This window comes from Ochotona princeps, chromosome 6, assembly GCF_030435755.1.
Source record: "Ochotona princeps isolate mOchPri1 chromosome 6, mOchPri1.hap1, whole genome shotgun sequence".
In the NCBI taxonomy this organism is placed as follows: domain Eukaryota; kingdom Metazoa; phylum Chordata; class Mammalia; order Lagomorpha; family Ochotonidae; genus Ochotona; species Ochotona princeps.
Window position 1 is genome coordinate 67,354,165 of NC_080837.1, and position 18,874 is coordinate 67,373,038.

Here is an 18,874-nt window from a genome sequence, read left to right on the forward strand (position 1 = left end):
TATGATTAAACACTATCTCAGCAACAAACCAAGACTAATGAATTTCAGAAACATGTTGAACAAAAGTAGTTGAAACTAATATGTAGAGAAAGAAATCAAAAGACTGCTATTGGATAGTAGGAACTAAAATTGATTGGAAGGGAGAGAAAGGAATTTTCTGGGGTATGACAATCTTTTATGGAAAGTTTAGATTTCAGAGATGAATGCTAAAACTTAAGCAAAGTAACTAAAGTATGCTATTTCATTATGTGCATATTGTAAGACAAATAATAGATACCACATAATAATGATACACAAGTTGAAGAATTTAAGTAGAAGTGTTCTTTGATGGGCCTGGCGCTGTGGCCTAGCAGCTAAAGTCCTTGCCTTGAACAAGCTGGGCTCTCATATGGGCACCGGTTCTAATCCTGGCAGCTCCACTTCCCATCCAGCTCCCTGCCTGTGGCCTGCGAAAGCAGCTGAGGACGGCCCAAAGCCTTGGGACCCTGCACCCATGTGGCAGACCAGGAAGAGATTCCTGGTTCCCAGCTTCGGATCGGTGCAGCACTGGCTGCTGCAGCTCACTTGGGGAGTGAATCATCGGACGGAAGATCTTCCTCTCTGTCTCTCCTCCTCTCTGTATATCTGACTTTGTAATAAAATAAATAAATCTTTAAAAAATTAATAAATCTTAAAAAAAAGAAGTGTTCTTTGAAATATATCTAAAATTAGTCTACGGCCAAACCACCCTGAACGCGCCTGATCTCTCTGAAATACATCCAAAATTAGATTAATTGACTGATCGAAAAACCATAAATGAATCAGTCAGTGATAAAATAAGTATAGCAAAATAGTAACAGTAGATCTAAGTGGTAGACTTATAGGTGCTTACTGCAAAATTCTCAACATTGTTCTATGTTTAAAATTTCAATGGGCCAGTGATGTGACAAAACAGGTTAGCCTCCACCTATGACACTGAGACCCTGTATTGGGTGCTGATACTAGTCCCAGCCACTGCACTTCTGATCAGCTCCCTAGAAAAAGTAGAGGAAGATTACTTAAGTGTTTGGGTTCCTGTACCCATGCTGGAAACCTGGATTATGTTCCTGGCTCCTGGCTTTGGTTTGGCTCAGCCCTGACTGTTGAGGCCATTTGAGGAATGAATTAGTGGGTGTAAGATCTCCTTATTCGTAGCTTTTTAAAATTACAAAAAAAAAAAAAAGTTAGAAAACATTAGTCTCCTGTATACAGAACAGGTTTTAACAACACAGCTTAGATTTCAAGGCCATCTTCAACTCCACTCCACTTGCTGTGGTTAATTTCATCTACTATTACTTGCGGTGTTTTCAATCCTCTCAGGTCAATTTCCTTATTTATTTCCTTTGTACAACTTTCTCATTGTTATATTCTCTTGTTTTTGTTCATATTATTTCCAATTACACAGATGCAGGGGTGCAGGAGTGTATGGACTTGGGTCATTCTCCTTTGCCTTCTTAGGCACACCAGCAGGGAGTTGGATTGGAAGTTGAGTAGCCAGGACTTGAACCAATGCCCAAGTGGGATGCTGGCACCACAGGCATAATGCCAGGCCCCTAATGTGATCTTCTGATAGAAAGAACGATATGTTAAACATTTTGGCTGAAAGAATCCCAAATCTCACGATATAGCTGAGAGCATTATCATTCTTTCAAAACTACATTTATTTGTGAAAATTAAACTGAAAAACAAATAAGTAATATATTGAATTTCAAAGTTTTAACTACAGGTTAGCAATAATCAAGGAAATGTAATATCCACAGAGAAAAATATATTTAGATCACATACAGGTAATATGACAATTCAGTTTCAGGGGATAAAATAGGTAACACTTTGGTTGTCCCTTACCCTATAAAGAAGGCTAATACAAAGAGTTTCCAATTTTCAATGCTCAGTATACAATGCTGTGGAAGACAGACATGGGTTTCAGTTCTGACTCACTGCTCCATTTAGTTTGGTCTAGCTTAAATTATGTTGAAAGTGTGTGTACATATAGGTATATATACACACCCACACCCACATACATACACACCTATAGGTACATACACACACACACATATATATATATATATATACCTATATGTATACACACACACACATATATGCCTAGGATTACTAGGGATATGATTTAAATTGAGAAGAAAAAAAAAACATGAAGAATGATAATAATTGCAAAAAAAATGGTTGCACAGTAGACTATATGACATTTTATAATTTTTAAAATTTGTTTAGTTGTTTTCATTTTATTTGAAAGAGACAAAATGACAAAGAGACAGAAACAGAGCGATCTTCCATTTGCTGGCTCACTCTCCAAGTACCCATAATGAACTGGACCATCCTGAGGCCTAGAGAACAGAACTCCATCAGGGTCTCTGATCTAGGTGGCAAGGACCCCAGTATTTGATCTATCACTTGCTATGCCCCAGGGTGCTGGAGCTCGAAGTGGAGTCAGCAATCAGACCCAGATCCAGGCACTCCAAAACAGGATGCAGGTGAATCAAGTGGTATCTTAGCCACCATACCAAATGCCCTCCCTGACATTTTGTAATTTTTGTTTACAATAACAAACAAGTATCCTAGTCCATAAGCATAATATCAAATGTCAAAGATATCTGTTGCAAATAAAACAATGTATTTAGGTAATTAAATTTCTTCAGGATACCTAAGAGTAGCTTCATATAGAAAGAATTTTGGACAGTTACAACTGTTAACAGTAAGACTTGTATTTAAATTAAGAGCTAAGAGCAGGCCCGGTGCGACAGCATAGTAGTTAAAGTCCTCGCCTTGCACATGCCAGGATCCCATATGGGCACCGGTTCTAATCCCGGAGGCCCCACTTCCCATCCAGCTCCCTGCTTTTGGCCTGGGAAAGCAGTCAAGAACGGACCAAAGCCTTGCACCTGCGTGGGAGACCCAGAAGAGCTCCAGGCTCCTGACTTCGAATTGGCTCAGCTCCAGCCATTGCGGCTGCTTGGGGAGTGAATCATTGTACGGAAGATCTTCCTCTCTGTCTCTCCTTCTCTCTGTGTATCTGCCTTTCCAATAAAAATAGATAAATCTTAAGAAAAAAAAAAAGAGCTCAGAGCTTCCAAAACAAACACTAAATAAATAAATAAATAGTTAAGAGTTGCAGTATTAAGTGTGTACTGAAAATTGAATGGCACATAAAACATGTAATATTCATGCCAAACCTCAGTTGTACTGGTTGGACATACTCCTTGCGAAATCTTTTAAGGTCTGCGCTAATTGGTTGCTCGCCTTTCTCTATTGCCAATTTATCGGCTTCAGTAGGTTCAGGCTCTGGAATTTCAAATCTAAGAGAAAAAGCAGAAGAGAAACCTATTCACATATAAATAATAAGGATTTCAAGCACAACAGAAACAATACTTTAACCAAGAAGCCTTCTTTCATTTCAAACAAAACTGCAATTCTGTTTCCCATAAGGTATTACATAGCACAAAAAAAGCTCTTTGGTATTCAGAACTAAGGTTTCATATGTGTTTCATATACACACACATATGAAACCTTAATTCTGAATGCACACACACACATAGTAGCACCTATACCATAGAAAATATCCACAGGTGGAAAAAAAAACCAAAAATCCATGAAAAACAAAACCTCTTTTTTTAATTAATTTATTTTTATTGCAAAGTCAGATATACAGAGAGGAAGAGAGACAGAGGGAAAAATCTTCCATCCAATGATTCACTCCCCAAGTGACTGCAACAGCCAGTGCTACACCGATCTGAAGCTGGGAGCCAGCTCTACCAGGTCTCCCACGTGGGTGCAGGGTCCCAAGGCAAAGATTTGGTTTTTTAAAAGATTTATTATTATTTTATTTAAAAGGCAGAGTTACATTTAGAGAACGAGAAACAGAGAGAGGTCTTCTATCCACTGGTTCATTCCCCAAATGGCTACAATGGCCAGAGTGGAGCCAATCTGAAACCAAGAGCTAGGAGTTTCTTCCAGGTCTCCCATGTGTGTGTAGGAACTTGGAGAACTTCATCTTGGATCTTTCACCTTCCTTGGTACATTAACAGGTAGCTGAACTGGAAACAGGGCAGCTATGATGCAAATTAGCACCCCAATATTGGATACCACAGTGGTAATTTAATCCCATGCAATCATAGCACCGTCCCCTAATACAAATATTCAGTATGGATTATTAGGGATTGATGTTGTGGTGTAGTCAGTTAGGCCTCTGCCTGTGATGTCAACAATCTGTGTGGACACCAGTTCAAGTCCTGGCTGCTCTTCTTCCAATCCAGCTCCCTGCTATGGGTTCTGCAAAAGCATCAGAGGATGGCTCAAGTGTTTGGGCGACTGCCACCCATGTGGAAAGCTCAAATGTAGTTCCATGCTCCTGGTTTCAGCTTAGTCCAGACCTGGCTTTGGTGACCATTTGTGGGGTAGGCCAACAGATGTCTTTCAAACAAATGCATTTTTTAAAAACTAAAGATAGGTTATTTGATAAGTCATTTTTGACTTGTTCTTTAAGGAGGTTTTGTTTTCGGGCCCGGCATGCTGGCCTAGCGGCTAAAGTTCTCGCCTTCAATGCGCCAGGATCGCATATGGGCACCAGTTCTAATCCCAGCGGCCCTGCTTCCCATCCAGCTCCCTGCTTGTGGCCTGGAGGGCAGTTGAGGACAAGACACTCATGTAAGTGAAATATGTATTTTTCTTACCGTTCAATCAGTAAGCTCAGCAATTCTTGTGGTTTGCAAAATGAACGATACGTAGTAAGAAAAGTGCGAACAAAATTGGGATCTGCAAAAGTACAGAGTAAAACAGGTTTCATGTTCAACTTACTCAGCTTCATTAATTCAAAGTATGATTGTAGTCTGGGACTTTCTATTGTACTTTGGCTCAACTTATTATGGCATTTCCTGGCAATCATAATTCTTGATATATGAGAGTTATTGTCAAATTCTCATTCAAAATATACAGATATCTGTGTTTTGTGAATATTTAATAAAGAAGCTAATAAAAATACATTTTAGAGACATTTCTTTCAGTTTTGCAATACTTTTTTATTTTAGAAGCAATCCTTTTTTTCCCCCAAAGCTTCACAAATATTTGTATTTCCTTAAAATGTTTTTTGGTTCCAAACTCTATGTAAGCACTTGTAGTGAGTTTCACATACCTGCGTACATATGATATGTTAACCTTTCAATTAACTTTACTACAGTTCCTCCTTTAATAATGGGGATTCCACTTCTACTTTGCAAGTTGTCTTCAAAAACAATGTTTTCCTCAGAGTCTTTTACCACAAAACGATACACGTCTGGACTTGGTAATCTCAGTGGCTGCTCATTCTCTTCTTTCAGTAATATAGAATCTAGCATTCGATCTAGAGTACTACGATAATGAAGAGAAATAAGGGCAGCCATCCAATTATTTTTCTCTTCAGCTGACTTAGCAGCAAATGTTATGCTGTTTTCATCTTTGGATACCAATTCAAAAGCATGCTTGCATTCACAAGTATCTTCTTTATCACAGATCTGTATTTTTCTCATGACAAATTTTTCTTTTAATCTGTATTCTGCACTGCTGTAGCCTGGAAGACGAGTCTGGCCATGATTAGTTTTACAGCTGATCATTAAGCCGTCAAAGAGAAAAATATGCCGTTCATGCTTCGCACCAATTCTTGTCAATGGTCCTTCCATAATGAATTCATTACAACACTGTCCAATATCTTTGCCTTCCCATCCATCTATGTTCTTCTGAATTTCATTCATTTTTTTTATAGCCAGGTGCTTACTTCTTAACTGACGATTATAAAATGGACAAACGGGATCCCTAAAAGAATAGATCAAGATAAATTTCACTTATTCAACCACTAGGCAATGCTAATAGCTTCAAATGTGAACTTCCACTAATGAAGTGACACAAAATGTAAATAATCAAATACCAGGTTTTATACACAGCATTTACTCACTTTTAATTTTTCCACAAAATGATATATGCCTTAATTTCAATATTGTGAAAGAGAAGTATTACAAGCTCTACATTTCATTCCAAATATCATACAGAACTAATATTTCAAAGAATCCAAAAATCTTGTATAATTGGTACAAAAATTTAATTTACTTTTTAAATTTAGTAAGCATATGTATCCTAACAGTATGACAATATATAAAAGAATCAAAGAAAAATGTGAAGAGAAGTGTATCTGTGAAGAATACAATAATCATTTTATATATATATATATATATATACATATATATATATATATATATATATATCACATTTCCTTAAAAAACCAAGCATCAAAATATGTAGAGGCATTCATATTTTCCAAAGAATTACCCAGGTCGACGTCTAGGTGAATGCTGCTTGTAAATTCGGTCCATACTACCTTGGAGATTCATGAGAGCAGTAATAGCTTGATTCAAACACTCTCTGTCTTCCTGCTCTTCGCTACATGCTTTCAATTGCTAAGAAAAACCAGAAAGAAAAATTAAGACTACACCAGACCATCATCTGCCCTCTTCCAGGCACATTAGCAGGAAGCTCAACGGGAAGTGGAGGCAGGAGTTGATTTCAGGCACTTCAGTGTGGAAATGCAGACATACCAAGAGGCAGCTTAATCTGCAGTCACAACACATGATCTGGCATTTAATTTCTTTAGAGTACATAATCACTGATGCAGTTGTATGATTATAAGGCACGCACATCTTCAAACTTTAAAAAATATGCCAAGCAGTTTTACAAAGTAGATTGAGAAGTTAATACTGCTACAGAATAAGAATTCTATGGAAAATATATATAAGAGTTCATGCTGTTCTTAACATACATTTTAAGACTTATAAATTCCTGTCCTCTGGTATGTAATGCCATCTGGTGTAATTTTTTTAAAGATTCATTTATTTATTTGAAAGTCAGACTTACAGAGAAAGGGACAGACAGAAAGGAAGATAGAGACATACTGGGTAAGATGTTTGAAATAGCCAGTGCTGGCCAGGCTGAAACCAGAAGCCGAGAGTTTCTTCAAGACCTTCCACACTGGTAACAGGGGCTGAAGCACCTGGGCCATCTTCCCAGGCCATTACCAGGGAGATGGACTGGAAACAGAGCAGCTAGGGCACAAACTGGTGCCCACATCAGATGCCTGAGTCACAGGTGGTAGTTCCTCGTGTTATGTCACATCAGCTTTCATTCTGTAGTTATAACTTGCATATAACTGATTATTAATTATGTATATAACATCTTTCGTGGAATTACTTAAGTTTTGGGGCATCTTAAATATCTTTTCTCCTATGGTCATTCTTTTTTTCTTTTAAAGATTTATTTATTTTTCTTGGAAAGTCAGATTAACAGAGAGAAAGAGAGACAGAGAGGAAGCTCTTCTGTCCACTGGTTCAGTCCCCCAAATGGCTGCAACAACAAGAGCTGAGCTGATCCAAAGTCACAAGCCAGGAGCTTCCTTTGGGTCTCCCACGTGGGTGCTGGGTCCCAAAGGTTTGAGCCATCCTCTAATATTTTCCTAGGCCACAAGCAGGAAGCTGGATGGGAAGTAGAGCATCCAGAACACATTGTGCCCATATGGGATCCTGAAGCATGTAGGGTGAGGATTTAGCCACTGAGCCATAATGCCAGGTGTGTCTGTGGTGACTCTTCTCTTTCATTTTTATTTCTTCCTGCTGTTGCTGCCAGTGAATTAAAACTAGGATACTATAGATTTAACACAAGGGTTATGGTTTCTTTGTTCACGTAAGTAGTTTCTCTTTTTTTATTTGTTCTCTGAAGACTCAAAGCACTGATAACCATTATCAAGAGTATCTGCTGCCCTTGGACGAGCATCAGAATTTATTAATGATTATTTCTTTTTTGATTTTAAGCTCCTCATGTCTTTTCCCTTGAGCTTTAAGAGTAGTTCCCAAAGTAAACATGTGAAAGTTGGAGTATTCGACAAGATCAGTGCCACCAACAAACTAACTATTTAGGACACCTGGTGTCTCTCCAATCCTAGGACCTGCTCCAACTGGAAGTGGGAGAAAGGTTGCAGAGACAACGGTGCAGCCTCAGCACAATATCACAGGAGGTGGAGAGTGGTGAGCCAGGAGCTGGGGCTGTGGAGATCATGGTGGAAATCTAACGTAAGAACCCATACCAGGAACTCGCTGGAGGTTGTGGCACAAGTGGCTGGAAGCAAAGAGTTGTGTACCAACGGCAATAAGTAAAATCAAACTGTAGACCTGTGGGTGACACAGTTTAGAAACCTGCCCCAAGGAGAAGACTCTGCTAACCAGAAGTACAATGATCAAGAGCAAAAGAAGAGACAAAGGCACAATGAATATTACCGAAAATTCCCCTGCAAAGGAGCAAAACCCTGTGCCAACCTTAGAGTTAACTGAGGAAGACATTGAGAAAATTGGACACACAGAATTCAGAAAACTCATTTTAAAGCTTCTGATCAGAAATGAGAAGCACATACAAGAGTTCAAAGAATTTAAGGAAGCAATAAAGCAAATCAAGGCTGATATATCAGAAATTAAGACCACAGTACGGCCCAGCGCCGTGGTCTAGTGGCTGAAGTCCTTGCCTTGAAAGCCCCGGGATCCCATATGGGCGCCGGTTCTAATCCCGGCAGCTCCACTTCCCATCCAGCTCCCTGCTTGTGGCCTGGGAAAGCAGTTGAGGACGGCCCAAAGCTTTGGGACCCTGCACCCACATGGGAGATCCGGAAGAGGTTCCTGGTTCCCGGCTTCAGATCAGTGCAGCACCGGCCATTGCGGCTCACTTGGGGAGTGAATCATCGGATGGAAGATCTTCCTCTCTGTCTCTCATCCTCTCTGTATATCTGACTTTGTAATAAAAATAAATAAATCTTAAAAAAAAGAAGACCACAGTAGAGCAAATTAAAAGTACAGTGGAGAGTCTCCAAAATAGAATGAAGCAAGCAGAAGAAAGAATCTCAGAATTGGAAGGGGGAAGCAAACAAAAAACTGGAAGCAGAGCTGGATCAGGCCAAAAAAAGTATTCAAGAATTGAAAGACACTATTAAGAGGCCAAATCTAAGAGTTATGGAAGTCCCAGAAGGTGCAGAAAGAGAAGCTGAGTTTGCAAATGTATTTAATGAAATAATAAAGGAAAATTTCCCTAATCTAGAGAAAGAATTGGGAAACAAGATCCAGAAGGGGCACAGAACTCCCAACAGGCTTAATCAAAAGTGACCTTTACCAAGACACATGATCATCAAGCTCTCTTCAATTGAACATAAGGAAAAGATCCTTAAGTGTGCATGTGAAAAAAAATCAATTGACATATAAAGGAATGCCAATTAAACTCACAGGAGACCTCTCACAGGAAACGCTACAGGCCAGAAGAGAATGGAGTGTGACATATTCCAGATTCTAAAAGAAAAAAAGTGTCGGCCTAGGAGAACATATCCAGCAAAGCTTTCTTTCGTCATTGAAAATGAAATAAAATCCTTCCACAGTAAAGTTAAAAGAATTTGCCTCTTCCAGACCTGCCCTACAAATGATACTTCAAGATGTTCTCTTGACAGACAAGAGGAATAGCACCAAACAAAACCAAAGGCAAATGGGAAGAACATCCCAGTAAAATGACAACAGAAGACTAAACCAATGAACAACCCATTCCTAAAATGGCAGGACCAAAGTACCACCCATACATATTAAACTCTGAATGTAAATGGCTTAAGCTCAATCAAACATCATAGATTAGTAGACTGGATTAAAAAACAAAACCCATCTATTTATTGTCTAGAAGAGACACACTTCACCAACAAAAATCAGCGGAGGGCTCGGCAGCGTGGCCTAGTGGCTAAGGTCCTCGCCTTGATCCCATATGGCCGCTGGTTCTAATCCCAGCAGCTCCACTTCCTCTCTGTCTGTCCTCCTCTCAGTATGTCTGACTTTGTAATAAAAATAAAATAAATCTTAAAAAAAAAAAATCAGCGGAAACTATATCGCATGGGTTTTGTTGTTTTCTGTTAGTTTCATCTCTTCAAAACACTTTCTTCTGATTAAATCATTCAATGACTCGTAGATCATACAGTAACATTATTTTCTGCAAGAAGGACCTTGATTTTCATCTCTTCAGCTACACGTTAGTCATTTAGTAGCATGTTATTTAACTTCTTGGTGTTGTTAATTTCTTTTTTCTCCCTGATGTTGATTTTGTTTTGTGGCTTTTAAGGGGATGTACAGTAGCTGTGTAATGGAAACTGTCATATCTAGTAACATGTTATTTAACTTCATGGCATTGTAAATTTCTATTTTTCTTTCTGTTGTTGATTTTGTATTATGACTTTTCATTTAAGGGGATGTACAGTAGCTGTGAAATGGAGACTAACATATCCAGATGTGAGGATACAATGTAGTATGCATTTCTACTTCCAGACAAAGATGGACTTACAATGAAACTGTTCACTACATCTTGAAAATAGGATGCTGGACTCTGCCATTGTCTATGCCCGCAATGATGGACATATGACCGTGTATGAAGAACTATATTTTAGTAATGATACAGAGGAACTAGGTGCGGGGGAGGGAATTGGGGAGGGGATAAGGGAAATACCAGAAGCCTATGGAACTGTATCATAAAATAATAATAATAATAATAATAATAATAATAAAATGTAAAAAAAAGCAAGTTGGAAGATTTTTATATGTAGAATTTTTTGAAAAAAAAATTGTTTTACTTGAGATTTAGAGTTAGAGAGACAGAGAGAGGACAGAGAAATGTTCCATCCACAGACTTACTTTATGGCTGCAATAGCCAGAACTGAAGTGATCTGAAGCTAGGAGCTTCTTTGAGTCTGTTACATGCACACAGGTCACTTTTTTCCCTGCAGTGAAACACTTGCCTACAGCAGCCAAGAGCTGGCAGGCGTTCTGGGCCAGGTTATTGCCAAATCCGTGTTATCTATACCAGTGTGTCAGCATGGTTGACTTTTTTTAAAGTGGCTGATAAGGCCACTGCACTTGCAGGTAAATGAGGGGGATGAAACTGGGTGGTCTGAAGGAGGGAAACTGAAGGAACTTTCTGGGTCAGAATAATATACCTGGCCATGTAGGAGACCTAAGCGGGGCTAGCTAATACAGACAACAGTCCACCAGCACACACGAAAGCTAGGGTTAGGAGGCCTGCCTGGCAGGGCTAGACCACAGTACCTGCCAGTGAATGTCAGGGCATAGGTGGGCCACATTATGCTGGGCCATGACACCAACCAGTATGTAAGAGAATTGGATTTCTGGGCAGATGCTGTGGCTGATTTGAGGGCTCACCTTTGTGGAACTGCAAAACCCACTGGTTTGCTTGAGAACTAGGGGTGGTGAAGGACCAAATTAGGCATGACCACCAACTAACAGACACTCATGGCAACTGGAGTTGGGACAAGGCTAGGCTGGTCCATCCTGTAGCACCGGCAGCTGCACTCAAGAATTGGGTATGGGACAGGGCAGGCTCCAACATCCACCAGCACACATAATGGCCAAGATTAGGGGGTAGACTATGCCAGGTAGGGGTCTAGCACCCAAGGGAGTAGGGCTGGTGGAAGAACTTGGGTAACTCTGCTGGTGGGCTGTCACTCACGCTAGTGAGCACATAAGTCACGGCTGGGTGTGGGCCAGGCCAGGCCAGGCAAGGTTGCTATACTTTTCACCTATGTGGGATAGCTTGGAGGGTGGACTGGACAAGGCCAGGCCAAACCATAGCACACTGGCATGCACAGGAGCCAGGATGGGGTGTGGGCCATGCCAGGCTCGGCTATCATACCCACTGTTTTGCATGAAAGTCAGTGATGGGGGCAGGCTGTACTTGCTGATCCACATGACACCCGAGTCTAGGGGTAAGCCATGCAGGCTTGGCTGAGGCACCCACTGGAGAGAGCCAGAATGGGTACAGCCTGGTTTGGCAAGGCCCTAATATCTGCCAATGAATGTTGGAGCTGGAACTGAGTCAAGTCAGGCTGAGCCAAACACCCACCAGAATGAACGAAATCTGTGATTGGGAGCATCTCAGATTGGAGAACTCTGTTAAGTCACAGCTCTGGCTCGTGAATGTGAGAACCAAGGTTGGGGTTAAGCCAGACTAGGCAGGGCTACAGTACCTGTTGATATACATGTGAACCAGATCTGGGGACGGGCCAGGCTAGACTAGTCTGCAACATCCACTAGCAGGTGTAAGAGTCAGGATAAGGGGCAGACTGGTTAAGGCCAGGCTACAGCACTCATCAGCAAATACCAAGGTGAGACAAGTCATGCCAGACTGGGCCACAGCACCTGCCAGCATACACAAGATCCTAAGCCATGAATGAACAAGTGCAGGGAGGTAGAGGGGCCTGCAGGGGCTCCTCTGCTGGGCCATTGCTCACACTGGTGAGTGTGAGAGCTGGGACTGGAGCAGATGAGGCTGGGCAGGACTGTAACAACTGTTGACCTGCATGTGAGCTGGGTTTTGAGTGGACAGTAAGGCTAGGTCAGGCCATTGCATCTACTGCTGCATGCAAGAGCCAGGATAAGTGCCAACTGTCTGGGATTTGCTCAACATCTACTGGCAAGTTCCACAGCATCCACTGGCCAAGACAGGGTACAAACTGTGTCAGATTGAACCACAGAACCCCCTGGAAAGTGCAAGATCCAGGACTGGGACTGGACCTAGCAGGGAACCTGTGGACATTCCTCTACTGAGTGGCAGCTCCTACTGGAGAGCATAAGAGCTAGGGCTGGGGACAAGGCAGGAGCACCTATCGGCATACTTGTGGAGCAGGTCATGGGGTAGGGCAGGCTAAACTAAGCTGCAACACCCATAGGTGTATATAATAGTTAAATTGGGATGTAGCAGGGACTAGGGTTATTGGGGATTGCCCCAACTAGGCTGTAGTTTCCATTGGTGTGACAGGATGGATTGGGCTGGACTGTAGCACCCATCATTTTGCATAGGACATGGGGTTGGGGACAGAACTGACCAGGCAACTATAATTAGCAGTGTGTGCGTGGTCTGATACAGGTGACAGACAGAACTGGACTCTGTACTGGCTGGCACATTTAACAGTCAGGTCTGGGGGGGGGGGTCACCCCAGGTGAGGTTTACTGGGTTTTCTCCAATTGGGCCACCGGACTCAAACTCCAGCCACAGGGAAGATTATAGGATTTCCTGTCTGACCTTGGACCACATGTATGTCAGGACTGGACATCCTTGATTGCAAATGCCTATGCAAGGACAACATGCCCAAGTGCAGTTAGGGAACAAGACAGCCAGCTTATTTCGGCCTGCAGAGGATATGGAATGCATGTCAGAAGATGGAGAACAGAAGATGGTTGGGTAACTCTCCTGGCTGAGCTTTGGCAGCAAGTGTTTGGGTGAGTGGATGCATTGGGGTGGATTCTGTCAGCCAATGGACCTTGGAAGGTTCTTCTCAACCTTGGAACAATGAAACCAATGACATCTCAGAACTATCAAAATCACTCAAGCAATACCCTTGGAACATTCTTCACATTGAGGCTTTTAAGATAACATCAACTGGATATCCTCCATGCCTGAGTATTGATGTAGCTTAGCAGCTAGGAGCAGTCCCCTCCCTTTTCTTCCCCCTCACCCACCATCCCCTAAATATAGGAGAAAAGTGAAGAGGAAAATTGGGAGCATTTGTCTCACCCACCTTCCCCCATTTCTAGACCCTTCACATCCTAATCAGCGGTCCTGATGGATCTGTATCCTCGTCAGCTATGTAAACAGCATCAAAAATAAGATAAAATAAAACTATTTTTAAAAAATGTGGGGTCCAGCGTGGTAACTTAGTGGCTAAAGTCCTTGCCTTGCATGTGCCGGGATGCCATATGGGCGCCAGTTTGTATACCGACTGTTCTACCTCCCTTCCAGGTCCCGGCTTGTGGCCTGGGAAAGCAATGGAGGATGGCCCAAAGACTTGGGATCCTGCAACTATGTGGAAGACCTGGAAGAAGCTCTTGGCTCCTGGCTTCAGATGGGCTCAGTTCCAGTCATGTGGCCACTTGGGAAGTGAACTAGTGGATAGAAGATCTTTCTCTGTCTATCCTTCTCTCTACATATTGGACTTTACAATAAAAATAAATAAATTAAAAAAAAAAAAAAAAGAAACGCTTTTCAGTGGAGTGCCCAAAGCAGGAGCCCACTATCCTCCATGCATACAAAGATGGACAACTTGTTTTTTTTTAATATTTGACATTTAAAACCCTGATTTGACTACTTAAATAAACTTCTCTTCCCCTATCTGTATGACCAGTTTTTATTTATTTTATTTATTTTTGTTTTGTTTTCTTAAATATATTTATTTGAGAGAAAGTGAAAGTTTCCATGTACTGGTTCACTCCCCAAATGCCCAAAACCCAGAGCCAACAGGGCAATGTGCAGATTCAGGCCAAATCTTTCATTTCAGATGACAGGAATCTCCCAGGGTCGGCACTGACATGAATCTGGAGTCAGCAGTAAGAAAATGTTATCAAACTCGTGTACTTTGACATCTAAACCACTGATCAAATGCTCACCACTTAGAGCTACTCTGTCTCTGACATAAGAATGTTGAGTATGATGCCCTGACCTATCCTAAGGTCATGGCTTTTACCATAAATCAATCCTTAGATCCCAGGTATTTTTGGCCAATGTCACTAAGGCTAATGGTTGGTCAGATAATTAAGATAAAGCAAAGAATCATTTTTTTAAAGTTACATATACATATTTAATATGTTGTTTGGTCCCAGTGAAGAGGAAGAAAATTATAAATGCACAAAAATGGTTACCTTCCTTTATGTTTTTAAAATAAATTAAAACAAGCTAGAGGGATAGGACTCCTGCCTTCAGCCTGGCCTGGTCACGGCTGCTGTGGCCACTTGGGGAGTGTATCAGAGAAGTTAGCTCTCTCTGTTTGTGTCTCTGTGTGAGTGTGACTCTACCTTTCACATTAATAAATAAATCTCAAAAAAAAAAAAAGAGAGAGAGAGAGATGTGGGTTTTGAGGTACTTGACATATAAGCGTCTCATATTTGAGGGCAAGTTCAAATTCTGGCTGTTCCATTTCTAACTCAGCTCCCTGTTAATGTACTTAGGAAGCAACAGCTCAAGTAACTGTGTCCTGCCCACGCACATGGGAGACCCAGATGGAGTTCCTCTCTCTGGTTTTGACTTAGCCTAGCCCTAGCTTCTGAGGTCATTTGGAGAGTAAAACAGTGATGGAAGAGCTCTTTCTCTCTTTCTTCTCTAATCCCTGTTTGCTACTCTGCCTTTCAAATAGATAAGTCTTTTTTTTAAAAAAAGATTTATTCATTTTATTACAGCCAGATATACACAGAGGAGGAGAGACAGAGAGGAAGATCTTCCGTCTGATGATTCACTCCCCAAGTGAACCGCAACAGGCCGATGATGTGCGCCGATCTGAAGCTGGGAACCTGGAACCTCTTCCGGGTCTCCCACATGGTTGCAGAGTCCCAATGCATTGGGCCATCTTCAACTGCTTTCCCAGGCCACAAGCAGGGAGCTAGATGGGAAGTGGAGCTGCCGGGATTAGAACCGGCACCCATATGGGATCCCGGGGCTCTCAAGGCGAGGACTTTAGCCGCTAGGCAACGCCGCCGGGCCCTAAATAAGTCTTTTAAAAATTAATGATAGAGACTTAGAGCAATGCTATTAATTAGCTATTAAGTAATTATATAAAACATGAGTTAAAAAGACTGGTACTATTTGTCTCCAGACATTAACTTAAAAACTGTTCTCTTAGGATACTATTTTGAGATCCTATGCTAAGAAATCACAGATAGGGGCTGGCATGGTGGCACTACAGGCTAATCCTCTGCCTGTAGAACATCCCAGCTGCCTCTTCTGATCTAGTTCCCTGCTTATGACCTCAGAAAGCAGGACTGAAGCATGGCTCAAGTCCTTGGACCCTGCATCCATGTGGGAGATACGGAAAAAGCTCTTGGCCCCTGGCTTGGGATCAGGTCAGCAGTTGCAGCCATTTGGAGAGTGAACCAGCATATTGGAAGACCTTCTCTCTGTAAAATCTGCCTTTCAAATAAAAAGAACATATTTTTTTTTAAAAAGAAAGAAATCACAGATAAAGACACATCTTTTTCCTACCACATGCAGATGATCTGAAGATATTAAAACATGCAAGATTTTCTCTAATACCTTCCCCCCAAATTAAGAAATTTTAACATACTTTATTTTTATGAATAAAAAGTACCCAAAATACTACTACAATATCAACAGATTTCATGCCTCAGAGAAGCAAGCACTTAGTTAGACTTAGGAAGCTTCTTCCTTACCTTTAATAATTCAAAATAATGCCAACAGTGATACACTGGCACTAGCATAAGGCGTGGAAGGATGTAACGAACTGCCTCCTTAAAACCATCAGCAATGGACTGTAAAGCAAAAGGATACAAAAGTATGTCTCTATTATTAAGGATATAAAACAGCGGTACCTTAAAGAGACTGGCTTTTAAAACAGAAGATAGAGACACTTGTCAAAACTACAATGGAAAACATATAATGCACTGGCATTAAGTTTGGACTAATATAGACATACACATGGTTATTTGTTATATAGCTATAATAACTTTCATGGTTGTCCTCCCCAGCTTTTCATCAAACATTTTGGCTTCCATATACCCTCAAGGATTTCAAAAGAGCTATTACTTTCTTGCACATTATTATCTCATCATAAAGCTTTTTAAGTTTAAATAGTTACAAAGGATGTATTTTAGAGGATGCTCTATATTGTAAATTTGACTTAAATACATTTTACCACATACAGTTTAGTTTATGAAAAATATCTATTATATAACTTAAATGACAAAGCCACTCTACACTGACAACCAGATCAGATTTGTCATAAAATCTGACTTGACTCTGATTTGTCATAAAATCAAATTAACATATTAATATCATGGTCTCAAGGACTGGAAGCACCTGGAGAGCCTACAACTGATCTTAAAAAAGAACATCCAGGCATGAGAACTTTATAAGTCTTTACTTTCCTCTGCTGGAAATGGATTACCAAGTACTTAAAAGTAAGTAAACAAAAAGTTAATATTCACCCTTGTGATAACCATGTCACTTCTTGTGGGTAATCAAATATGACAAGACATACAGGCAGTTAGACCATTTCATTATCTCTTCTTCTGGAAACTCTTGCTTTGTAATCAATGAACTCTCCCCCAAGACCAATATTTTATAATGTCCTTTTTAAAATTCAGTGGGCAAGGGAGGTACTCTGGAAATTTTTTAAACCTTGAACTAATACACACTGAGAAATTAAATACGGTAAGGGGTAATATGTAAGAGAGGTAGGCAAAAAGATATAAATCAACACAAAAAAAGTCTCAGGCAAACTGAAACCACATTTTGTTAAAGCTACGTGTGCTTTTATATCCCTTGAAAAAATGTTACTGTAAGATGGGGTGCACCTCAGTTTTGAAAACTACTATTCTACAGAATCAGTGATCTTCCAAAACTTATGATGAATTCAAAAATCACTCATGGGCCCTGGCGTGGTAGCCTAGTGGCTAAATCCTCGCCTTGCATGCACTGAGATCCCATAGAGATGCTGGTTCTAATCACAGCTGTTCCACTTCCCATCTAGCTCCCTGCTTGTGACCTGGGGAAGCATTAGAGGACAGCCCAAAGCCTTGGGACCCTGTGCCTGCATGGGAGACCTGGAGAAGGCTCCTGGCTCCTGGCTTTGGATCAGCTTAGCTCCAGTCACTGCGGCCACGGGAGTAAACCAGAGAACACTCATGTTGATTTTAAATGTCTGCAAGGTTGATTTACTGGTATTTCTACCTCTGAGACAAACAAACACAAAAACAACATACAATGTGAAAGAGAATTTATGCTCCTTTAATCTGATCCAGCTTCTTGCTAATATAGAACCAACAGTTTCATACAACAGTTCAAGTACAAGAGAACCTGGCACACACGGAAGTTTCTGGCTCCTGGTTTCCACTTTGCCTAACCCAGGCTGTTGCAAATACTGAGCAGTGGATATCTCAGATCTCAGATCTCTCTCTCTCTCTCTCTCTCTCTCTAGATATCTATATATCTTTCTCTCTTTTAAGATTTATTTATTTTTTATTGGAAAGTCAAATTTACAGAAAAGTGAGACAGAGAGACAAAGATCTTCCATTCACTGGTTCACTCCCCAAATGGCCAGAAGGACTAGAGTTGAGCCTATCTGGAGCCTGGAGCCTGGAGTCAGGAACTTCTTCCAGATCTCCCACTGCAGTGCAGGGTCCCAAGGCTGTGAGCCATACTCCACTACTTTTCCAGGCCATTAGCAGGGAGCTGGATGGGAAGTGGAGCACCCAGGACAAGAACTGGCCCCCCATGGGATCCTGGTGCTTACAGGCATAAGATTAGCCAGTTGAGCCATTGTACTGGCCTCCTTATCTGTTGATATCTCTGTTTGTTTCTCTGCCCACCAAGCCCATGAAGAAATGTTTAAAAATCAAGAAAAAAAAAAAAAAAGAGGCTTGAGAGAACTTGCTTGCCCCTTACACCATGTGATGATGCCTCAGGGAGACAGCACCATTTATGTGCCTGGTGGACAAAATATCACCAATTAATGTGCTACAGCCTTGATCTCAGACTGCCCAATTTCCTGAACTAGGAGAAACAACTTTTTGTTGCTTAAAGCCAAACAAATTTATGGTATTCTGTTACAGAGCTGAATGGATGACTACAACATTGTTAATTAATAGAGATTTTAATTACTCTGGGTTTGAATAAAGATTAACTTATTGATTTAAAAAGTAGAATTAGAGAGAGAGAGAAAGAGAGAGAGATCTTCTATCTGCTGGTTTACTCCTGAAATGTTGCCACAGCTAGGGCTGGGCCAGGCTGAATCTAGGAG

The 18,874-nt window shown here is 41.0% G+C and overlaps 1 protein-coding gene across 3 annotated transcripts in view; it reads right to left on the reverse strand.

Annotated features, from left to right (window-relative positions):
• SOS2 (SOS Ras/Rho guanine nucleotide exchange factor 2) overlaps positions 1-18,874 on the reverse strand; it is a 115,163-nt gene that overhangs the window by 47,659 nt on the left and 48,630 nt on the right. For 2 of the 3 annotated variants that reach the window (XM_058666397.1, XM_004584803.4), the window contains exons 8-12: positions 16,287-16,385; positions 6,328-6,455; positions 5,162-5,817; positions 4,704-4,785; positions 3,207-3,329 (exon numbers count right to left, since the gene is read on the reverse strand). In XM_058666397.1, coding sequence (XP_058522380.1) covers positions 3,207-3,329; positions 4,704-4,785; positions 5,162-5,817; positions 6,328-6,455; positions 16,287-16,385 — 1,088 coding nt within the window. The remainder of the gene's footprint in view (positions 1-3,206; positions 3,330-4,703; positions 4,786-5,161; positions 5,818-6,327; positions 6,456-16,286; positions 16,386-18,874) is intronic. The other variant, XM_058666398.1, reaches the window with a different exon arrangement.